The sequence below is a fragment of the Miniopterus schreibersii genome (assembly GCF_964146895.1).
Source record: "Miniopterus schreibersii genome assembly, chromosome: 15".
In the NCBI taxonomy this organism is placed as follows: Eukaryota; Metazoa; Chordata; class Mammalia; order Chiroptera; family Miniopteridae; genus Miniopterus; species Miniopterus schreibersii.
The window spans coordinates 45,099,096-45,122,894 of NC_138115.1; the positions used below are offsets into that span (position 1 = coordinate 45,099,096).

The 23,799-nt window shown below is 48.9% G+C and overlaps 1 protein-coding gene across 1 annotated transcript in view; it reads left to right on the top strand.

Annotated features, from left to right (window-relative positions):
* ITGA9 (integrin subunit alpha 9) overlaps positions 1-23,799 on the top strand; it is a 227,994-nt gene that overhangs the window by 70,696 nt on the left and 133,499 nt on the right. The window contains exon 15 of the mRNA XM_081160497.1: positions 337-497. Coding sequence (XP_081016623.1) covers positions 337-497 — 161 coding nt within the window. The remainder of the gene's footprint in view (positions 1-336; positions 498-23,799) is intronic.

Below are 23,799 nucleotides of genomic sequence, written 5' to 3' on the forward strand. Positions count from 1 at the left end.
TTTTCAGGATACTAATTGTGTTGAGCAGAGCTAATTGCTGATGTGTGTCTTGGTGGCTCAGTTAATAACTCATGAGGTTTAAATCTGGGAGAGCCACGTGATGTGATGCCCAGAGAATCAACAGGAAGGCAGCGGGCACCTGGTTGTCCCTCGTTTCTGCCAGCACCTGGCTACATGCTTCTTTCTGACATGGTGTGGACCTGGAGCAACAGTCCTCTGTGCAGTGGACGGTTAGGTGTCATATGAGATGTGTTTATGACCCTGGGAGGAGGCGCGGAGGTGGCCTTGTCACTGTGTGTGTGTCCTCACTGACATTTTGACCTTGTTTATCGGCAGGCCTGAATTACATTCTGACGGCTGATGTGGCCAAAAAGGAAAAGAGCCAGTTGCCCAGGGTCTACTTTGTGTTGCTGGGAGAGTCCGTGGGTCAGGTCTCAGAGAAGCTGCAGCTGGTCCACATGGAGGAGACATGTCATCACTACGTGGCCCACGTGAAGGTCAGTCCTTTTTATCCTCAAACTTTGATGTCTGCAGATGTTCATTTGGAACTGTGGAAACTACTTTTATTGTGCATTACGTATGCTCTGACTTCCAAAATGTAATTTCACAAGCAGGAGAACATTCCTTTCTTCTTCTTACTTTAAAGTTCATGTCTGACAGCTCTGTATTTATGTTACTGTGCTGATCTCAGCCCGAGGCGAGTTATGGTGGGCCAGGAGACAAGTGACCCTCTCTGTCTTTGACTTGGTCTTTTGGGGGGCTTCTCTGCCTCTCCCCTCCATGAGGCTCAGTAACCTTCTCAGAGGAGAGCCACAGAAGCACAAGCCTCTGGGTCTGCGGTGATGCTGGATCACACTGCACCTGATGCCTTCGTAGTGGGCCACTGCATGTTAGCTCATAGTCATGGTTTAGGCGTTTTAAAACTGGTTGGACTAGGTTTTTCTCTCTTGATTACTTTCTGTTTATTTTAGGAGTACATGTTTGGGCTTCTTTTCCCTCTCACTCTAAATAAACACTCAAATGTTTTCCTCCTCTTGAAATTGTTTGTTAAATACACTTTGCTGCTAATTCAGGGGGCTGGACTTTGATTAGTACAGAGTGGCCCCTGCGTAGGCAGGCGATGGCAGGGTGGAAATCTTGGCAGTGCCCAGTGCTGCAGGAATGACCAGCCACTGACCCACAAGCAGAGGCAGAGAGCACAGGAGGTGGAAGAACCCCCCTCCCATAACCCACGCCACATGGTAGGTGAAATGAATGTGGGGTTTGGAGTGACACAGACTCACTTGGTGTCCAGTCAGATGAATACATTTACCTCTCTGTAACTCAGTTTCTGCATCTCTAAAATGGGTACAGCAATACTTACCTTGAAAGGTGGTTATAAGAACTAAACATTACACGATAAGTACACTTAAAGGACTTGCATGAAGCCTGACACACAGCAGGTGATAAGCATTATTGTTATTTGGTTGAGCTATATGTAATTGCCAATATTCTAACAGTCTTGACTTACAAAAATGGCAATTTCATGTAGTTCAACCTAATATTATTAGCCGGTGGCTTTCTGGACCATAGCAGAAATAGTCCCCAGATTAGGGGTGAAGTGTCATTCTATTATTGCATTAAGTGCCAGGGTAAGAGAAAAACAGCTGCTTCTAGATGTTTCTGGGTTGTATATAGAGAAATGCCCCACACATGCGTGGCACTTGGCCTGGCCCAGAGCCCTGCTTTTCACAGGGGCTGGGTTATGTCTCCTGCCAGGATTCATGCTGGGACCTGCCCAGACCCGCTGCCCTACGGACCAGGTGAAAGCCATTTATAAAACAGTTCATCCCCACCCTTAAAAGCCCTTACGGGGAGGACCCAAGCCTTCCCTCTCCCCCTCCCTTTCCCTCCAAGGCACATTACCTTTACCCTTCTCTTTCCTAAGCTTCAAGGACCCTTCTTTTGCCTCTTTAACTTGTTTCCTGAGCCCATGTCTTCTACCGCTCACTTCTATCTCCATGATTTTCTAAATAAATTTTCTCTTATAAAAAAAACACAATAAAATAAAACAGTTCATGCTTCTGTTAAGCCAATGAGCCACCTACCCCTCTAGGTGTTAGGTTTCATTGGCTTGTGGGTGCCCTTGGGGGTGTAAGACTGCAGGGGACAGACTCTGTCCAAACACTGCCAGGTCTTTAGGAACCTGTGCTTGGCATCTGCATACTTCCTGGCGGCAGGGCATCTTCCTTGGGACTTCCTCCCGCTGGGTCTTTATTCAGGGCTCTGTGACTTCTTGCTTCGGCTGAGAGATTGCCCTCCATGTATAGCTACCTGGGGTCCTGGCCACAAGATGGGGCCACACAGAGCTTGCGAGGCCCAAGGCCTTCGTCCTACTCCTCCCTGATATCCAGGGCATGCAGATTTAGCAAATAAAAATACAGGATTTCTGGTTAAACCTGAATTTCAGATAAACAAGCAATAATTTTTTTTAGTATATCACAAATAGTGCGTGTGATACCTATATTGAAATCGATTTGTTGAACTAGTCACAGGGATGTCAAGTACAGCATAGGGAATAAAGTCAATAATATGCTCATAACCAAGTGTGGTGCCAGGTGGGTACCGGAAATACCAGGGGGATCACTTTGCAAAGTATATGATTGTCTAATCATTAGACTCTACACTTGAAACTAACACTGAACGTAAACTGTAATTGAAGAAAGAACTAAAAAAACTTTTTAAAAATAAAATTTATTTGTTGTTTATCTGAATTCAGATTTAACTGGGCATCCTGTTGGAAGGTTCCCCCGTCAGTCTCCTTCCATCCCATATGTCACCCTTCGTTTAGTCAAAACGTGGCCGACGAGAGAGAGATGGTGGCCAGAAGAGCGTGGAGGCTGAGGGTTGGGCTAAGGAGTGCAGAGCAAGCAGAGACCTTAATGTGATTATCTGGGTCGTGGGAGGGAAGAGCAGTGAACTTGGACCTGGTGAAATTCGGATATAGTTAGCGCTTCACCATTTTCTCATGCAAGAGATGGGGTGGTTGGATCCATCAGGAAGGCATGAGCCCTGAGGTGTCAATGGTCCAAGAGGCAGCATGCCTGTTAAGCAGCGCTCAAGGTGTCCCATAACTTATACCCACGAGAAAGGTGCGTTTTTTCCCTACCAGGTATTGCCTGGGCCACAGCAGAGGACCCCCCTGAGTGGCCGAGTAAGCCCGCGAGGGTGAACGCTAAGGAACTGGCTGTCTGTCTGTGGCGTGGCCCAGCGGGCCTGGCTGGCGTTTCTCCAGCTGTGGGGAAACAGCTGTGGGGGCCTGGGCTCTTGCGGGGCCGAGACAGGCAGCAAGGCTGGGGGAAGGACCGCAGCCCGGCTGCCTCCTGCAGGGGGACTGGGAGCTGGCTGTCGCAGGGCGAGCACAGCCTCTGCCTCGGGCGGCGCTGCGCCGGGGGGTTTACTGGGCAGCGCAGGAAGATAAATAAAAGCGTTCTGGCTTATCGCACACCATATGGCCGGCAGACAGCGAGGCAGGGCGAGGGGCCCGGCGTGTTTTGTTTAGGCTATCTTTAGGTTCCCTTTTTCTTTAAGCCTATTCCAACCTTTTTTCCCCCTTCCCCCCTTCCCCTCGTTTTTATTCCTTATATGGTGATGAGTGTCTGTCCTAGAGCGCTGCCTGGGCCGACACCTGCCTCCCAGGCTAGCCGCTCGTCCTGTGCTTTGTTCTGTTCACGGCCCTGGTGAGGCCTCGGGGACGCACAGAGGTCGGTGATGAGCCCGTCCTCTAAGGGGTGCCTGGTCCAGTCTCAAGCCTCACTGTGGTCCTTGGACCTGAGGCTGTTCCAGTTGCTTCCTTGGCCTGTCCGCCTCACCGGCGACACGCCTCAGTTTCCCTTCTCTCCTGCCCAAACCAGCCCAGTTTTGGGGACAGACCCCTTCTGGTGAATTGTGCTGGAAACCTTTGTGGAGCCCCATGGTCGCAGGCCCACACACCTGCGCTCAGCCTCAAGGCTCTCCGCCACATGGCCTCAGTTGACCTTCCTAGCCTCATCCTCTGAATCATAGGCTCCCTTGGCTCTTGTCAAGGTGAACTGACTCCTTTCCTCTTGGGATGTGCCTCTGTGCTTCCTTGCCTTGGCCCTTGCTCACCCCAACGTCTCTGGTGCTTCAGCCATCAGAAGTCTGGTTTTTGTTTGTTTAAAAATATGTTTGTATTGATTTCAGAGAGAAGAAGGGAGAGGGAGAGAGAGAGGAACACTGATGAGAGAGAAACATTAATCCATGCCCCATACTGGGGATCGAGCCTTCAACCCCGGCATTTGCCCTGACTGGGATTAAACCAGTGACCTCCTGGTGCATGGGACGACACTCAACCAATTGAGCCACCCTGGCCGGGCCAGAGGCCCAGTTTTTGTCATATCCATGCATAACCACGTACCATGTGCGTGGTTTTTGCTTTTTTTTTTTTTTTTTTGGTCTAAAATACATACTTCCTCTGGTATTCTATTTCATATTTTTTCTTTAAATCAGCTGACTTTCTGCTTCAAAGTAATTTAAAACAGAAACCTTGTACCCCCCATGAGGAGAAAACCAATTATCGCCTGCCAAAATAGAATGTAACTGTAAAAATAAATACGCGGAAGACACAACAATGTCATTGAATTCTAACTGGGTTTCATTGTCTGCCAGAGTCTCTGGAGAAGCGGCCTGCTTTTCCATGTTAGAAGGGGAATTATGGAGGGCTAGGGAGGTACTGAAGACACCCGGGTACTGCTCTGGAACTTCCTCCCTGATGCACTCAGAAGGATTCAAGCGGAGTAACTTCCAAACGTGTCAGTCCTTTGGTAGAGCAGAGCCCATGGGCCGGGGAAAACCGCATCCTGAGCCCCGGGTGGGAGCCCTAAGTCCTGGCCGTGCTCTGCTGTGGTTGGCTGTGCCTCACCCCTCCTGCCTGCTGAAGGTCTGTCTGTCCTTCAAGGCTCAGTCAGTCCACGGGTCTTAAACGCCCTCCGCCAGCCACGGTCCCTGGTGATGCCACCATCAGCTTCGTGTCTTCTCAGAGCTGCCCGACTCCAACTCCTGCTTTTCTTTTCCTATTTAATTTAATTTAATTTTTTCCATCATTTATCCCCTCTGTGACCTCTTTCACCTCCACCCACACTCCTTCACCCCCACCCAACTCCTACTTTGAGAAAGATGGGCACGAAATAAATGCTTGTCAAACCGAAACTTGTTGAAGTGACTAATGGGGTCAGCTGGAGTGCGGGTCACAGGCAGCGTGCGACCCGGGTGGGGCCTGCTCACCTCTCCGTGGACCTACAGCCGGAAAGCGACGGCGCGGGGTGACGCAGCAGCGAGTTTGGGACGCGAGTCTGTGCTGAGAATAGACACAAGTGTCTCGTCGTTACTGCACCGTTTCCTGGCCCCTCTGTACTTACCTGGGTGGCAGCTGTGCCCCGTCCTCGAGTCCTGCACAAAACCCGAGAAAGCCAGCCCTCTGTGAGGCCAGGCGCTGTGTCCGACGGGCAAACTGGGGGCCTCTGCAGGAGCCAGGAAACGGGGGCACAATTTTGAGTCTATAACAGGGACAGTGGAGGAGCCCAGGCAAGGCCGAGGATGGGGTCAGTTGCATCATTCCCGACGCCCAGGACGAGCGACGCCCGATCTGGAGGCCTTCAGAAACTCACTGGTGCGCAAAACCACACGTCAGCCACTGTCAAGGGAGCCAACGACAAGGATTAATGTAAAAAGGCAGAAAAGCCACTCTGTGCTCGACGAGGGACTGTTAAAGCTCAGTAGCTTTCTGAGTAGCTGCAGATGTTCCTAAGGCTGGGCTTTTATGCTGCTGGAGGAATTTTCGAGGGAGCCTGAACCTTAAGTTACTGCAGCTGCTTTGTCGCTTGTGGGGCAGATGATCGTCCTGGCGTGGCCAAGGGCACTGGCCACCATGTCTTACGATGAGGATTTTTAAGATCTACTCTCTTAGCAACTTTCAAATATATCTCAGTATTATTAACTATATCACCATGGTGCGCGTGACATCTCCAGGACTGACTTTGTGACTGGAAGTTTGCACCTTTTGACCACATTCATCCATTTCTCCAGTTCCCTCCTCTGGCAATCACCAATTTGTTCTCTTTATCTTTGAGTTTGGTTTTACTTTTTTTTTTTTTTTTTAATTTCAAATATATGTGAGATCATACATATTTGTCTTTTTTTTGCCTGACTTATTTCACTTATCATAAATGCAATTTAACTTTAATAATGGTGTTTAACCACAGGCTCATAAACTCTCTGAAAATTTAACAATTGGCACTTGCAAGCCGGCTACAGTGAGCTCCCCCAGCAGTAACCATGGTACCGGTTGTGTTTGTTTCTAAGTTGCTCATATCACTCAAGTCCTGCCTCGCACACAGATGTGTGATTAGCACAGTCCTTTTCTTCTGGCTTCCTGTGGCTTAATTTGAAGAAGAATGGGGAAGTAAGTTAGTGGGGTCAGTTTCGCCACCAGCCGGAGCTTTTATATTTGTACGTTTGGTTCCGAAGCGCTCTGTATTTTGACTGAAATTATTAGATGGCTTAATCATTTGCATTTAAAATAAGGAAAAAGATTGTATTTAAATTGACCAAGCTCACCACTCCTCACCCCTCATACAAATTGAGATTCTGTTCATCAGCCCTCTACATACCAAAGAGTTGTGAAGAGCTGATTGAGGAGCTGCGTGGAGCAGAGGAGGGGTAGGTTGGGTCATGAGTAGGGCTGCCAGGGGCCTCAGAGTCTCCTCACCTCTTAAGCTGCATCTGGCCCAGCACTGATGAGTGCGGGATGCACTGGCTTCTGGGCGTCAACCTTCAGCCTTTGGTTTTCTTGCCTGGCGACTTGATCAAGTAGAACCTGAAGTCTGATCCTGCCCTTTTCTTACTAATTGCCCTTATCAGAAGAGCATGTCAAGGTCACCTAAATTGTACTATTACTTTTCCTTGTCTCCTTTACTTCTTCCAATGAATGGGACATCCATTCCCAAAGCCCTTTGTAGAGCTCTCCGGCCTAATAAGTGAGCCACACATGGTCCAAGGAGCAACAGGCCTGGGAGCCACCCTTTGTGTAGCAGCTGGTCCTTCAGTCCAGCCCCAGGGTGGCCTCGACCAGAACACACAGCCCTTGCCCTCGTCTCTCCTTCCATGAGAGTATTTGTGTCTGAGACACATGCAACTGCACGTGGAAGGACCCATAATGACCTCTAGGTGAAGACAGGTGAGCTGAGTGGGCTCTGCCACAGTGTTTTCCTGCGAAGGAGCCGGGCCATGGGGCCAGCTTGCCGGGCATCAGTGCCATCTCCGTGGCTGACTGCAGGAGGCTGGAAGGGGACAGCTCAGATCTAGACTGATAATGAAAATTGTGTGTTTGGGTAGGAACTAACTGCAAGAAGGGGAAATGGGGGGGGGGAAGCTCCCCTTTGTGCTGTGTGTCACATTAAGATAGGACACAGATAAAATTATCCATTAGATAGAAAAGACTATCTGGGGTAGGGTGGCATTGGTGGGGGATCTCTCTGGAAAATTCCTCTTCTGAGGAAAGATTCTGAGTCAGCTAAGTCTTTGAAGGAGGTGATTATAATAATAGGATAATTTGCTTAACTGCCTCTCTCCCCTGCTCCGCGGAGCAGAGGCAAGTTCCAGCTCGTGAGAAGGTGATAGGTTGGGTCATGAGTAGGGCTGCCAGTACCATGGTGTCTGGAAGGAGTTCCGAGTTCTCACTACAGTCTATGAATATGACGTAACATCCTAGGGTTTCACAGAGGTGTCAGTTAGGAATCCACTCAGACCTGACTGCAGGGTCCTGAGCACATCAAGATGACCTTTTCTTACACAATAAGACTCCTGGAGGAAGTGGAGTTACTGGTGTTACTCCACTGGCTCGAGGGTGCAGTTCTCTTGATCTTTCCCCAATGCCTGAGGCTGTGGGGGCCTCAGTTCCATCTGTGAACGATGCGGGTGGATGGAAGGGCTCTTCCCACTTGGCATGGTGTGTGTGTAGGGGGGCAGGTCTGTCTGTTGTCAGCCACGTGGTCTCATGCAAGTTGCTTCATCTTTATCGCTGAGCTTGAGTTTCCTCAGCTGAAAGTGGGAGGAAGACCACCAACTTCATTGTAGGGGGTCGAGTGAGCATTGGACCCCTTTTCCCTTCTCTATCCCCTAAATCTACTGCTCTACCTAGCTGCCTTTGCATTTGGAATGGGCCAAGACTCATTTCACAGGTGTCGGGGGGGATGTTTTTGTTTTAACAATAAGCAATAGATGGTGAAAAGAAAATAGAAAGTGTGGAGCAAACAAGAATTATATATGGGAAGAGAAGAGGGCAGATGGTAGCAACTCTCCCAAATGACATCTTCCTTCACCTGGGATGGAGCAAGTCAGAGTCCTGAGTTGTGTTCATGGGTCGGATTACAAGGGCTCCTCAAACTTCAGTGTTCACTCCGGTCACCTGGGGACCTTGTAAGCACAGACCCTGATGCAGCAGGTCTGGGTGAGTTTCTAACAAGCTCCCTGGTGAGGCCGATGCTGCTTGTCCATGGACCACACTCTGTGGAGCAAGGAGCTAGGAGAATAGGTACCAAGAGTTACAGGGTGAGAGTCAAAGGACGGAGACCATCGAGTAGCAGTTTTCCAGATGCCCCTCCCCTCATACTGCTGGTGAGGGTTCCTCATCAATGATGTGGAGCCATAGTTCTCCTCGTGCCACTGGCTTCACTGTGACTTGTGCGACCCACTGGCTCACACCGATGCTTGGTGGTATTGCAGGGTGTGCCCCTTACTGGAGGCTGGCGCGGCTGCAACTTCTACGTTCATTCACTGCCTGCTGCTCGCGGGACAGCGTTGTTAGGCGTCAGCTTCCCGAGCCTGACTTACTCAGCGGCTCTGTTGAACTTCGCTGGAGCGTTTTGGGCACGATCATGTCAGAAACCTATTTTTCCTCCTCCAAAGACTAGGAACTTCTTGCAGTACAAGCTCTCATTAAGCAGAATCATTTTAAGTGTATTTTCCCTTCTCTTTCCCTTGGGTCTGCTCTGTTGGGACAAACAGGGAAGGAGAAACCAACTTAGAGATAGTGAGGTTCCTTCCTTTATTGTGAGAAAATGGTGGTCACGTGGTTTTCTTCCCTGGCAGGACACTGCTGGGCACCCGCCTCTTGGGCGACCTCTGTTTTTAAGAATGGAGAGTGTGCCGGTGGTAGTGAGTGTGGGTGGAGAGGGGTCTCTCGCTCACCGCCACGGAGGCCCCCACAGGGAAGGGCCCCACCCCATCCAGGTAGCTGTCTGCAGGTGACTTGGCCCTATGTCATGAGAGTTGGAATAGTGGCGGGCAAAGGGGGACAACCTACCCATGTGTGTCCTAGAAGTTTGATGTGAAGAGGGTGACATAAAACTGCTGCTTTTTCTGAGTGCATTGGGGCTGTGTATGTAAAAGGAAAGCAAGCAGGTTCCCTTTTCATTTTGATGATGGTTTCTTTTGCTGTGCAGAAGCTTTTTAGTTTGATGTAGTAAGTGGGGGACATCTGTAATACTTTCAACAATAAAGATAAATTTAGAAAAAAGAAAATAAGTAGTAGCGATAATAGCTCTCTCATTAAACATTTACTATGTGCTTTTCCATGCACATTTGGTCATTCTGAGAACCCAGCGACATTATATACATAAAGTGACATGTATTATATTTACATATACATATGTAAGTAAAGTAAAATAAAGTCCCATTGTAGAGCTGACGAATCTGAGACTGTGAGCCTCTAATGTACTCAAGCTCTCACAGCTGATCAGCAGGAAAGTCTTGGGTTTGAATCCCATCTGGCAACTTAATCGTTCTGCAACCTGGAACAGATTACGTCATCTTAACACCATGGCCCACAAAGAAGGATGGTCACTGTAATTACGATCAAGAAGTCAGTCTGAGGACAAGAAGGCCCTGGCTCTGGGAGGTCTGTCTTCAGGCCAGTCGGTACTTGGTTTCCCATGTTAGTCGGAGAACTTGACTCACAGCTGCTGCACATGTGTGCCCGTGTCTGCTGGGCCGTGTGCAGGAAGAACGCTCAGGTGCGGCTCGGTGAGCCCAGGGCAGGGCAGGGCAGGGGCCTGGAGCAATGGAGCTTCTCTTTCCTTCTGTTTGGCCTTTTCGGTGGGTCTTCGGCCTCAACCATTAAAAAAAAAAAAAAGTCATTTAATCCCTTTTGGGGAACTCGAAGTGTGGTTCACGCATTCTGCCCACAGGTGTGTGTCCAGTACACGTACATATTGGGTGCCAGGCTCTGGTGGGTGCTGGGAAACTAAGATGAAAAAGACCAGGGCCTGCTTTTGACAAGCTCAGATTGTTTTACACCTGCATTTGGGGCCCTGGCCAGTTCTCACTTTGCCCCTCTCGCCCCACACTTCTCTACCTTCAGTTCACTTCTACACGCATCACCGATAAGTGACCCGTGTCCATTCGAGCCTGAGACGGGCCTGAGGTTTACACCTGTGGACCCAGCATAACCACTAATATTACCTTTTCACTTTCAAAGCGTTCCAGTTTGGGTGGCAAATTATGTACGCTGCTGCACTTCTTGAGCACCCACTGTGTGCCGGACACTGTGCTGAGCCCTGGGGAGAGGGCGAACAGTAAAACACAGCCCCTGTGTCCAAGGAACTCTTGGTCTCTGGGCATCTCTTCTGAAAGCTGTGACTTGGGCTGCCCATGCTCTTCAGGCTCCTTGCTTTTGCTCTCGTTGCTTCCTTCCCATCAGCTCCACCCGTGCAAACCTTACTGCCCTCTCCAGAATGACGGCCACCACCCTGACTCCTCTCCCCCTTCCCTCCTCTCGCCCAGCTCCCTAGCTGGGCTTTTGCCTTCTTCCCTCCTGGGTTACTTGGTGTCGGTCTGCTCAGGCCGTCTTAACAAACCGCACACACTGGATGGCTTAAACAGCAGACATTTATTTCTCAGGTTCTGGAGGCTGCAAGCCCACGGGCAAGGTGTCTGCAGGCTTGGTTTCTTCTGAGGCCGCTCTCCTTGGCTTGCAGGTGGCTGCCTTCTCCTGATGTCCTCCTGTGGTCTTCCCTCTGTACTTCTGTGTCCACATCTCCTGTTCTTATAAGGACACCCGTCATGTTGGACTAGGGCCCACCCTAATGACCCCATTTTAACTAAACTACCTCTTAGTTACCCTGTGTTTGAGTGCAGTTGCCTTCTGAGGTTCTGGGGGTTAGGATTTAACATAGGAATTCTGGGAGGGCACAAACCAGCCTTTAACACTTTGGTCCTTGCTTTTTTTGTCTCTTCTATTAGATTATCAGCTCTTTTAGGGCAGGGAGCTTACGACATTTGGAACTGTGACCCTGGGCCATGCCTAATATGGAATAGGACACCCAAAACGGTTGTCAGACGACTGATTAGGCTCCAGTGTCATCTCTACCGTCCATTTCAAAGGATGAGTGTAGTCACTGGACTGAGCTTCAAAGGAGATTTTTGTTTTCTGATGTAATGATCAAATGTTTCTGATCCTAGAGAGATTTTGGTGGATAAAAGCATATGAACACACATGCACACATGCACACAACAACCATTTTGGGCTCATTTATTTAAAAAAATAAGGAATTACTTTCTGGATAATCTCTCTCTTTGGGTATAGATGTAATAAAGGGAAAAGGCAAAGTCCAGATATTTACCCCATAGCATTGGTGTGGGGATAAAATGAGACCTGTTTAGAAAGTGCGAAGCTCAGCTCACTGGAAAATATGCAAACACATACCTGAGAGTCCTCTGTAAGTCCGCCGGGCTGGAGTTTCCAGGCAGGTGTCCTCACCGCCTCTTTTTAGCCCTTTGTGGTTTTGCTTATTACTTGTTTCAAACCCCAAACCCACCAGATGGTAATTGTGGAGTCACACGGACACCCTGTCCCGAGTGCCTTCCCAGATTACTTAACCTGCTGTGGAAGGAATGAAGGGAAGACCCAAACACTTGTAGGAAATGGTTCAAGGCTATATCATCTTTAAGAAAACCACACAGAGCAATCACCCCGTGTAGTCAGCTCTGTGGCTTGCTGGGATGCCTGGTGGAAGCAAGTTGATTTAGGTGACAGGGAGCCATGCCTAGGCCCCATGTCAGTGGTGGTCCCTTACTTCTGTCCAAGAAGAGTTGTCCCTTGAATGGAAACTCTAGAGCTTCACTGTCCAATAGAAATGTAATACAGGCCACATATGTAATTGTAAATTTCCTAATTGCTACATTGAAAAAGTTAAACCAGTGAGATGATTTGAATAAGATATATTATTTAACCCAATGTATGCAAAATATTATCATTTCAACATTAATTACTATAAATATTATTATGAGATATTTGTTCTATTTTGTCCTACTAGGTCTTTGAAACCCACTGTGTATTAGAGCCACATTTTACGCGCTCACTAGGCACACGTGGGTAGCGGCTGCTGTATTGAGCAGTGCTGGTCTAGAGTCAAACCTCCTGATCGCTTCGGGGGACCTTGGGATTGCCGCAGGGGGCGGAGTGTGAATTCAGATGTGCAAACGCATTTCCCGAATCAGCTCATGGTCAGAGTACCGCTTTCTGTCACCTGAGGTTCTGAGAAGCATTTTAACTTTAGGAAGGTCGCCTTCATACTTAGATTAGGAAGCATGCTTCTCAAGTTCCTCCTTGGAGCCCAACTGTCCATAACATGGTGATGACGGTCTGCAAAATCCGCCCTTCAGAAAGCCTTGTGGGCGTCACAGTGATTGCCATCCAGCTGCTGACAACAGCACCGTCGCTCTCTGCCCATGTGTTAGGACAGCTTGCTGGGGAGCCTGTGCTGATCAGACCTCCTGCTTAGCTTTTGATGCCACTGTAGGGGTTCCTGGGATCATGCTAGAGGGGTGAGCTGAGAGAGTGGGTGCAGCAGTGCTTGGGGCTGGAGAGGCCCACGTTTCTGGTGTCTGTGTTCCTCTCCCGTGGACGTAGGATATCAACCCTGTTAACACTCAGAGGCTTGGAGGGTGCAAAGGTGGAGGAAGTAAGTGAGCACTGTTACCGGTTAAGGGCTTCCTGTGCTGAAGTCAGGGTGTAAGCATTTCCCGTGTGCCCCAAACAGTGCTGTCCACCTGGATGGAATGCCTGGGAAATGCAGCTTTGCCCTTCCTTCAGCTCCTCTGCTGGCCGGGTTCCTGTGGTCTTGAGCAGAGAGCCGTGAGGAGGGCACCGGGGGCCACCACAGGTGTCCTGCAGCTCCGGCCACCCTGGGCGTGCGAGGGTGCCGCTGTGTTTGGCTGCCCATCCAGCGTCGGGTGGTGCGGATACCCTGAAAGTCCTCCCTGGTGCTGCACCAGAGCCCGTCCTCTGTAATCACACCCCCTCCTAGTTCTGCAGCCACGGGCCTCTGTCCATCTTCCCAGCCCCCCGCTTCCTGTCTCCCCCCAGGCTCCGCCGGCCCAGTTCCTCTGGGTCTCCCGTTTGTTATTCCATTAGCGAGATACCCACGCTCTTTGTTTTTATTCCCTTCTTCCTCTGTATCTGACTTTTGAGCCAACCCCCTCCCCAAAGGTCAGGGAAAATAAAGAAGAAATTCAAACCAGCCAGTTTTGCTCCTATCAACACCAGGGTGGGAGGGCGCCTGCAACAGAGGGTAAAATGCGAGTGTTAATTCCTTCCTGTTGGCCTGTTCCCTCCGGTTTGCCTGAAAAGGGACTGCCACCTGGAACCACAGCCCGCTCGACGACTCTTCCACGTTGGAGTGTGTGTGGGTCTGGGTTGGACGCTGGTGTTTATCCGTGGGGTGCTCCTGAATCTGACATTGGTTCCTCTTTCATCCTATACTTTCCCCGGGCTTGATGTCTTTCTTCCCATCTTCTTGGTAAGAGAAATGTTAGCATATAGCTGATGGTATCCTTACTCGATCAATTAATGAGCCAAAAAGTTCCACCTATTTAGGTTACAACCATGATAGTACTGGCAAGAAATAGACAATGGATTCAACAAGGTTGGGATAATTTTGTTAATGACAAAGCCATAAAGAGCTCCTAAAAGTTCATAAGTAAGACATTTGGCATCGGGGACTGTGTCATTTCTTGCCATATCCCCAGCGCCAGGCAGAGTAATTGACGTTGACTAATTGCTCAATAAATGTTCACTGAATGTTAGAAGAAGCTGGACTGTGTCCAAGCTGAACGTATGCCCAAGATATTCTATTAGAAGTTTACAATGTCAGCTTTTGCATTAAGTCAGTGATCCATTTTGAGTTAATTTGTCTGTTGTCCAAGATATTATAGAACAGATGTGAATAAAAATATTCTGTTTGATTGTAATCGTAACTAAATGAATACCTGTAAATGCACATGGCTGAGAGCATGGAAAATGGTCACCTGAGAGTTCCTACATTTGAAGTTTGGCTTCAGAAAGAGTAGAGCCAGCAACTCTCCGCCTCCTCCTGCTGCGTTTGGGATTGTCCTAACCCAAGACTGTCAACCTTGGGCTGAAGCGGTGCATTTTCAGTCGGTACAGGTGGTGCTTGTCAGCAGCAATGCACAGGCCGATCATCTTTATGGAACAGTCTTTGATGACACCAGGTCTCTGTTGAAATCACATCTACAACATCAAGAACATTACCCTTCATACCAGCATTTCCCAAAGTGTATTTTATCCACAGGATGGTGACAGGTTTCATGTCAATAACAAAACAAAGTTCTGTGTTCAGATAACTTTTGGAAAACACTGCATGTAACATTGGGCAGGTTTCTTTACTGCAGGACCTGAACTTTAGAAACCAGTGTACACAAGGGGTACAATCTTCTGCGTTTCCCAAGTGTAGTGGACCACAAAGCACTTTTTTCTCCTGAAGTTTAAATGATATTGCTCCACTGTAGATGAGTTTTCTCTAAGTTGACGGTATACCTTCCAATTCCTTCTCTCCTCACTCAGATGCTCTTTAGCTTTAATCACAGACAAACTGAGTGATATTTTGCATCTAGAGATTTTTCTCTAGGTCCTTCTCGTCAGTAAGCCTGATTTAAAGGGATGGCCCAGGGCCCTCGCACCAATCTCTAGGGTTCCCACCATTTATAGACCTCCGTCAGTCCTGTGGTGACTTAATAGTTTTGTTATATTTTTAGTGGCCTCCCACCCCGTGGAGGACTTTCTGAAAGCCACGTCTCATGCTAAAGTTAGCTGGACTTTCAGCAGGCTTGATGGATTGCTGGTCTAATGGAAGAAAATGCAATCCTCTCTCCTCTGCACCGTCATTAAATGATTACAGATTTATGACCACTGGATATGTGGGAGTCTTTTTTGAAATCGCGAATCACCGAGATGATATACTTGCCCCTTTACATCAACAGGCATCTGTTGAATGCCCAGGAGTGCAAATGCCAGGGGGCCCTGGGGCCCTGGTACTTCACTGAAGGGCCTTGGAGCCCTAAACAAAATTCCCAGGCCTTGCTCTCCAGCCACACCCATCCCCACCCAGACTTAATGAGGAGAAAGGGGCTAAAAGAAGCCCATGGGATTAACAGACATTCCAAAACACCACCCCTGGAGAGGAGTAGGAATGGGCATTGGGATTCAAGGCATAAGTGAAGTTAAAGGGTTTGAACAAAACAGGTTTCTGAAAACTTGTCTGGCGTAATCACCGACCCAAGGGCCAGTGGTTCCCCGCAGTGAGCCGTAGGTCGGCAAGCACCCACCTGGAGTGTGACTTGCGCCTCCGCACTAACCAGCCTGAAGCGCGTTTCCTGCCTCCTGGGTTCTGTGGGATGGACAGAGCAGGGATGGTAGGGAGGGTTAATGGAGATGACTTGTGCAGAGCACCCCAGAGGGTGCTTAGCATGTAGTTGGTGCTCCTTATGGGTCCACTGACGTTCCCTTCTCTGGTTTCCTGGTGAGCCTGAGTGTTTGTTACCTTGGCTGCTGGTCAGAGGCTGGGTTGACTAATACAGGTAGGGGCATGGCTCATGATAAATGGACCAGACAGCTGTTGTCTCGACAGGTATAAAGCAGTGGGTGAGAAGACAAGGCCATGGAAGTAACTGGATTTGCCATATCTTTTAGTACTTAGAGATGATAAGAACCTGAGTGCTCTCGCTGTGTCCATGCCCAAAGCATCCCGTTATGGAACATACCCTCAGGACAGTGCCCCTATATTTATCTCTTTAGCCTCCAGTTTGTGGTGATGACAAAATGTTACTACAAGGAGTTGCATTGCGAATGCAAATTGAGTCACACCAGCGGGAGGGTTTAAGCTGATCTGCGGTTGTGAGAAACCAGCTCCCGCCAAAGTGGGGTTGGTCAGCAATTTCGCCATATCCCAAAGCAGCTGCCTTGATTCCCCCAAAGTTCCAGCATTTCTTCCCTGGGCTTGGCCACCCCTGGCCTTGGCTGACCTCCTCCTGCAGTGTATAGCAGAGACCCAACAGGATGCACCTCTCAAGTGCTTGGCAGCTTTTTCTGGTCAGCTTTAGAGTCCTGAGGATTATTCTGGCTGTCGCTATTCTTACACGTTGAGTGTCCAAAGGATTCGCAAACTCGATCTCAGCTGGGTGGGACTCTTTGGGATGGGAGTGGGGGCAGGAATGATGCAGCTGTGAGTTGCAGTGAGCAGTTTCCCCAAACAAGATTGTTTTACAAGTTTCTTCTGAACCACATAGAGCCTTTGTATTTTGAGAAGTGCGTAGATCTGGGTTGCTTCTAGTGGGTGGCTCCCTTCATTCTGTTGCCCTTGGTATCATCTGTCAGACTCACTTTAGGATAAAAAAACCGCACATGTGAGGTTCCTGGAGGAGGGGGATCTCCCTCTGTAGGTGGCCTGGCTGAGGACCACTGGGAACACTTGCACCTTCTCAACAAGGCTAAACTTTGACATCCAAGAGCTTCCTTCAGTTTCTGAAAAGATGTTCTTATTTTAGCTCTTTTTCTTGTTAATTGTAGGAGGGAAACATGAATGGAATGGAACAACTGCAGAGAGTAGAGAGATGAGATAACACTAGGAAAAAATAGGCCAGAAGTAGCGCTGGATGCGAGCCCGCTGCTGAGAGGCGGGCAGAAATAAGACGCAGATAAGGGCTCAGATGGAGCTGTTTGTATTGGATGCGAGGAATGTGCCATCCAGCAGCAGTGGGCCTTTGTTTACCAAGCCCATCCCTCTCCGGTTTCCTAAGAACCTGGGGCTCTCCAGGCCATAAATGTGATCTACTTTTTCTGAGAAGGAAACGATAATATTCTGTAGGTTTTATTTTATATTATCGACAGTAAAAGTTTTTCCCTTAACTTAAAAGTTGAACCACTGTAGACAGTGATCACTTCATCAAACTTGATTTAGAAATAATAATTTGTCAGTTTGATAGCAAGAATTTACTGAACCTTTGTCAAACATTGACTATTCACATAGATGCGATAATTTAAAACAGAAGAACAGGCCCAGTGAATAGACCCTGGGGAAGGCTGGGTGATGGGAAGCATCTCATCAAAGATACTTGCTAAGGGCAGGAGGGGACGCATAGTAATACTGAGTGCCCAGAGCGACTGCTCCCTGGCCAGGGGGCCAGTCCAGGGTCAACTGGAGGCAGCATCTGACATACATGAGTTGTCTAAGAAATTGAGAGAGTGCGCAGAATCTGAGCTGTGCTTAGCGGAGTCTCACAAGACTCCATCTCTGTTGCCCATGATTCAGTGAATGAAAAGATGATTGACCAAGAGCAAGACAATTAGACAAGAAGGCTGAGCTCATCCGATCAGCCCCCCCAATTATTGTGGTCCTATAATTCAGGTCTGTGACTCATTTGAGAAGAGCGGTTTTCACATTTTATCGGGTGTCAGAATCAGCTGGAGGACTTGTTAAAACAGATCACTGGGCCCCACCCTAGGGTTTCTGATTCAGTGGGTCTGTGGTGGGAGCCGGGACCACTTCCTAGAGATATTGACACTGCTGGGTCTAGGTCCACACTCTGAGGGCCATTGGTCTAGACTGCACAGGAGGTGTGGACTCGGGGAGGAAATCTACATTTTATTTCCTTAGGCACCAGAAAGCCAACTGAGTCATAACCGGCCAGGGCAAGATGTATATGATATTGATGAGACCTCACATGCGATGCTCGTCATAATGCCTCACACTTCATACCTTTCAAAGGGTCTTTGTAGGCTGTCTTATTGAATCCTTACTATGATCAGGTTCTGTTAATCCCATTTCACAATTTGTACAGTGCAGACTTCAGAGAAGTGACTGGTCCAAGCTCCATAGGTGGTAATGACAGCTGGGATCCTTAACCACATCTCTGCATCTGGGACCATCCTCTTCGCAGTATATGTAACACCTGGCTCGTCTGTCACTTTGGGTTCTCATTCAAATTTGTGATTCTGTTCATTGAGGGTCGATGTCCCAGTTACTCAGGCTCTATAGGAAACCACCCCAAAACTTGGGGATGTAAAGCAACCATTTAGCTTTACTCATGGATTCTGTGGGTCATTCAGGTTGGGCCCAGAAGGATGGGGTATTCCATGATGCTTGGGGCCTCAGCTTGGAAGATGCACATACTGGGGCTGGTATTCTCTGGGTTATTTTCCCTCCCAGGTCTGGCAGGTTCCTTGCTGGGACAGGAGCCTCAGATGGGCTATTGGCCAGAACACCTACATGTGGCCTGTCAGCGTGTTCTCTTTCTGTGGGCTGATCTGGATTTCCTCCCAACTTGGCAGTGGTGTTCCTAGTGAGAGTCTCAAGAGAGCAGAATGGAAATGCATGGTGTTTTTATGATCTACCCTCCAAGTCACAGAGCATCTCTTCTGGTGTTCAGGGTAGTCACGGACTCTCCAAGTTCAAGGGGAAGGCACACAGACCTTGCCACTCAGTGGGAGGAGTATCAAGGTTGCATTATAGAAAAGTAGACGACTTCAAGGATGGAAATACATTTTTACATAAAAAGTAGAGAATGTGAGCTGATGTGTTCTAGGCATACTGAGCCACAGGTGGAGATCCCAGGTGGAGGTCAGGTCCATTTGGACATGGTGGGAAGCAAAGGAAGAAAGGGGGTGCTGGGTCATCCATCACCTCATGAATATTTTTTCAGATTATCTTGGGGCCAGGCAGAGTGAGTAGGGGTTCTAGAAAATCACTTCATGTGGGAAATCCAGGACTCTGTAGTATAGTCTCATCCTGTTGAAAACTTGACCTTCCTGAAGACCATTTTAAGATTTATTTATGTTTAGCACAGGACCTACAAAGTCCCATTTACTATTTAAAAATGTGAAAAGTTCATCTCAGTCAGCGTCCTGTCTTGCTTATGTTTCAGTCCGAGGGGAAGGGAAAAAATCAGCACCAGGAGATGATTGCATGTAAAAGTTTATTTTCCATCTGTGTGAAGTTTATTTTTGGTCCTGGTGTTCTTCCTAGGGTAGGTATTTCTTTTGAGACTGTTAATAGTGTGTTTCCTCCTCATTTGCCACGCCCCACCACAATCGGCTCACTCTTATTTTTGAATCCTCGTGTCCTCAGAATATCTAACTTTAAATAATGGTTGGAGATGCTCCAGGTTAAGTAGAGTGAGGCGCTCTTGCTTTTTGACCTGTAGGTGAGGGTCAAGTGTGGTGTAATAAAGTACCAGTCCCAGGAGCCACCTTTGCTGATTTTCCCTGTTATCCTTTCCTGTTATTCCACATTCATCCAGCTCTTGCAGCCAAGAGTTGTTACATTAAGATCCAATCTGAAATTAAAACTGAGGGTTTTAACCAATAAACCATAATGCCGTTGAACTCCCACTGGGATGTGGTTACCTTTTCCTAAACTTCCTGAGTTGTCTCCTCTTGGCCTCGGAGTTGATTTCTTACTGAGCCTTTGGAAAGATCCCTGCCGTTTCCCTGCAGAGTGGGGGCTGTTAACCATGCAGACCTCTTCAGGTCACAGGCTCTGTAGCTGCATTCCTTCATGCAGAGGGAGTGCGCCCCAGCGGGGCTCCACTGGCCCCTTCCTGGTGGCACGGGTCAGAGGTCCCATTGGTGAGGGAGCCCATGTTAGCCTGGGAGCCCCAGCAGAATCTGAGCACCCTTGGCCCGGACTTACAGAGATCCTTCTGGAGCAGGAGCACCTTCTCAGAACCTTCCAGAGGACCTTGCCCTGGAATTGCCTTCCGGGGTCTTTTTGCACAGGGATTCAGCTCCCCTGACTGGAACCCTGGAGTCAAGACTAATAGAGAGGGTGGCAGGCAGCTACACGTGGTTGCATTGGGACATTTGGTGATAAAAGGACATCCACTGGTGAAGATCTTGCTGGTGAGGAAGTCGATGAAACAATGGACTGTTGTCCCCGGAGGTGCCCCCGCTCCGTGCCACTGGTGTAGGTCGCCCTCATGAGCTCCTGTTTTTCAGTAGCAGTTTCTGGACTATCCTGCTTGCTGATGGAGCGGGGGCTCAGCGCACTGTGGGGAGGAGGGAGTCCCCAGATGACCTTCAGCAGGTGTTTAACAAGTAGTCCACCAGACCCACACCTGCTGTTTTGCTCAGGCTGCTGTTTCATCTGACTTGATCTACTGTCTCCTAAGGATAAATAAAGGTAGTGAGAGTCACAAAAATAACATCGAAGAGGATGGCCGCTACTGATTGAACGCTTGCTACACCCAGGCACTATTTGAAGCTCATTGCCCAGCGTTGCCTGCTAATCCTTACCCAGGCCTGTGAAGTGTCTGCTATCATCTCCCCTTTACCCACGAGGAAACGGAGGCCGGGGGAGGTGAGCGACTTTGCTCCAGCTCCTGTAAGCAGGAAGCAGTGAGGCAGGCCCCAGGCCTCATTTGTTGTTCTTTGGAGCCTGTTCTCCTGCTCTGGCGGCTGGGCTCTTTAGTTGACTGTCCATGGCCATCCTGGTGGAGGGTGGGCACTCACCAATGTGGTCAGACAGGGCTGCAGAACAGCCCTGTGGAGACAGTCCTGCCCCTCGAGTCTGCTCACCCAAAGTGGGGCTAAGGGGAAGGAGCTTTGAGCACCATGGAAGCCAAGTCATTAGCACCTGGACTTTTTTATTCTGATAAAAGGTCAAGGTTTTCCTAATTGACTTTGAGGGGCTGGGTGCTAATTTTAGACCATCTGAGAAGCTATCTCAAGAAACAAAACTTGGAGTCAAGTAGAAGGACTCTTTTGGAACCAGTGTTTCTCAGAAGTGATGAAAGGGACAGCTCGTGTTCCTGGGGATGGCTCCCTGCCTAGCATCCCTGAGCCCAAGCCCCTCAAGATGGCTTTCATTCTGTGGTCGGTGGAGCGCCTGCCCTGAGGACTGCTGGTCTCCAGGGACACGGTGGTAAGCAAGCCACGTCCCTGTCCTCAAGGACCTCATCCTCCAGAGAGGACACAGCTGGCCACGAAAGTGAGGTGGGGCCTTCTCCGCAGGGCATACCAGGCTGGGGAGGCAGGAGGGAAGGATGACCTTGGCCTTAGTCCAGGGCAGCCTCTTAATGCCTGTTACTAGAAACACTCATAACCTTTCCCAGCACACTTCCTGTGGCCAGCCTCTTGTGTTTTCTTTTGTACCTTTAGTGAGAGAAAACGTGCCTTTAATGAAGGAGTTCCACCCAAGTGCAGAGATGTTCGTTTGGTTTTGAGAGATTTCGGTCACAGCAGTGTGAGGAAGGTCAGGGGACGTCCTCAGGATCGTGTTCCATCAGGAAAGGTCCTGTCGGAGACGCTGAGGTGGGGACAAGTGAGGGGGAAGACTTCATGGAGCATGGCAGGAGTGCCCATGGGGGCCCCAGCTGAGCACAGAGGCCCCCGCCCGGCATGGAGGCCGCAGCCATAATTCGTGTTTAAAAAAAACCTAAAGCAGAGATTATAGGATCAAGTCAGCTCATTCCGCAACAGAGCGGGCCGCGGAGCTGAGCTCGGGACCCCGGGTTCTGCCAGGATGCCCTGTGGTCCAGTCCGACGGAGGCTGCCCCCTGCCCCTCAGGCCCACATCCTGGGGGCCGTCGGGTCCCTGGGCTCTGTTCCCGTGACATGGTACAGGTGGACAGTGGGGATGGGAGGAGCAGAGAGGCGAGGGCCACATCCAGAGAGGCCATTTACTTCCTGTGGTGCACCTGTTACGTCGACCCATGGGGGAGGCGAACGGTCCCATGTCCAGGGGACCCACGTGGCAAAGCCCTTTGGCCTCACTGCACTTGCTTTCTGTTTCCTCCTCGGGCAGGACACCCTCAAGCCTCAGTTAATTGTTTTCGTTTTCTGGAGTGTGAAAGGCTGGAGCCTGTGCCCTGGCTGGACATTGAGTGTCTATAACCATAAAAACCAAATAACGACCCTGGCTTTATCTGAGCCAAGGACGGTGTCCATGCCCTTGTGGAGGACAGTTGTGAGCGCTGCAGGCCTTGTTGTGTCCTCAGGGGCTAAAGGGTGGACTTGAGCTCCTTAGAGACCCATAGAGTGGGACTCACGAAGCCCCAGGACCAACAGTGGAACCAGCTCTGTCTGCCTTGATTGAATTATCCAAATGTTTTCCCCCAGCCCTGCCTAACTTAATTTAATTTCTAGTGTGTCCTTAAAGGGCGTAAAGAAGTGGCATAGAAGACGGAAAGGTTAATTCCTTCTCAGTGGCCTCCTTAATTCTGAAATAATCACCTTTTCCCCACCTCCCATCCGCCAGAAGCTCCTCCTGAATTATGTTTTTCAGGCCTGTTTTTAATTAGGTTGTAGTACAAGAGGAACAATTAATAAAGCCGTCCATTTCTGCATCTGCCGTGAGGCTCTATACCTTCTCCCTGTGAGCGAGGGAGAAGTGTACAGAACGTGAGATCGAAATGGCTTTGTGCAAACACAACCCATGTTTATTTCATGGCGAGTGTCACGGAGTATAAATAGGGCCTTCGGTGTTATCTTGTGCTCTCATCTTTATGTTGTATTGGAAAAATCTGGGATTCTTTTTGTCTTGGTCATTATTTACTTTTTTGACATAATGTCGTCTTTTTTTTTTTTACATTCCCTAATAAAAATAATGTAGTTTTAAAGAATTCTTGCTATTTGATCTCAAGCCCAAACATGGTTTCTTGTGAGGACAAGATATTTAATAAAGCTTGGTATTTTTAGTTCCAGAAAGAATTTTTTTTTGGGGGGGGGAAGGGATGTGTCTAAAAGGTGGAAAGAGTGCCCAGCGAGGGAGACACTCTGACTCCTGTTCCTTTTGCTCTTTAAAAACTTGTGTTTCCTGTGTTTAAAAAAAAAAAAAAAAAAAAAAAGTTGATTTTAGAACTTTTAAGTGTACTGCTTGGTGGTGCTCAATTTTAATTCATTACCGGGAAACCCTGGGTGAGCTCATTTTATGAGGATGTATGTGTTTTGAGAGCCAGCGTCGGGGAGGGGGTGGGGAAGCTGACCTCCTTCCGAAGGGACTGCATCCTTGGAGGGACATGGGTGACTTTCTACTTTTTGGTGGAAAATATAAAGGCCAGTCTCCTTTTGGTGAATTTTCAAAGATGCAGCTGCCCCTCTCCTGCTTTGATGTGATGTGCCCTTAGGGGATGCTTGCTTTTCACACATCCTTCCCCACTGTGGTCCCTCACACTTCTGCAGCCTCTTTCCTTGTATTTGCCAGTTTGGACAAGAGAGGCTCACCTGCCAGGCTTGAGCTCACACTCTGTTTTGCAATTAGATGGGATCAGGGATTTTGTTTGGCATCCTTTAAAAAAAGAGAGATGAGAGGAACCTGCCTCCCATAATTCATAATCTCAGGAATATTTCTTCCTGGCATATTTTCACCTATGTCTGTGTCCAGGTCCCCTGGAGAGCTTCAGGGAAAAGTGTCCTTACAGTGGAATGGAAAAAGGAAGGTGAGAAGGAAG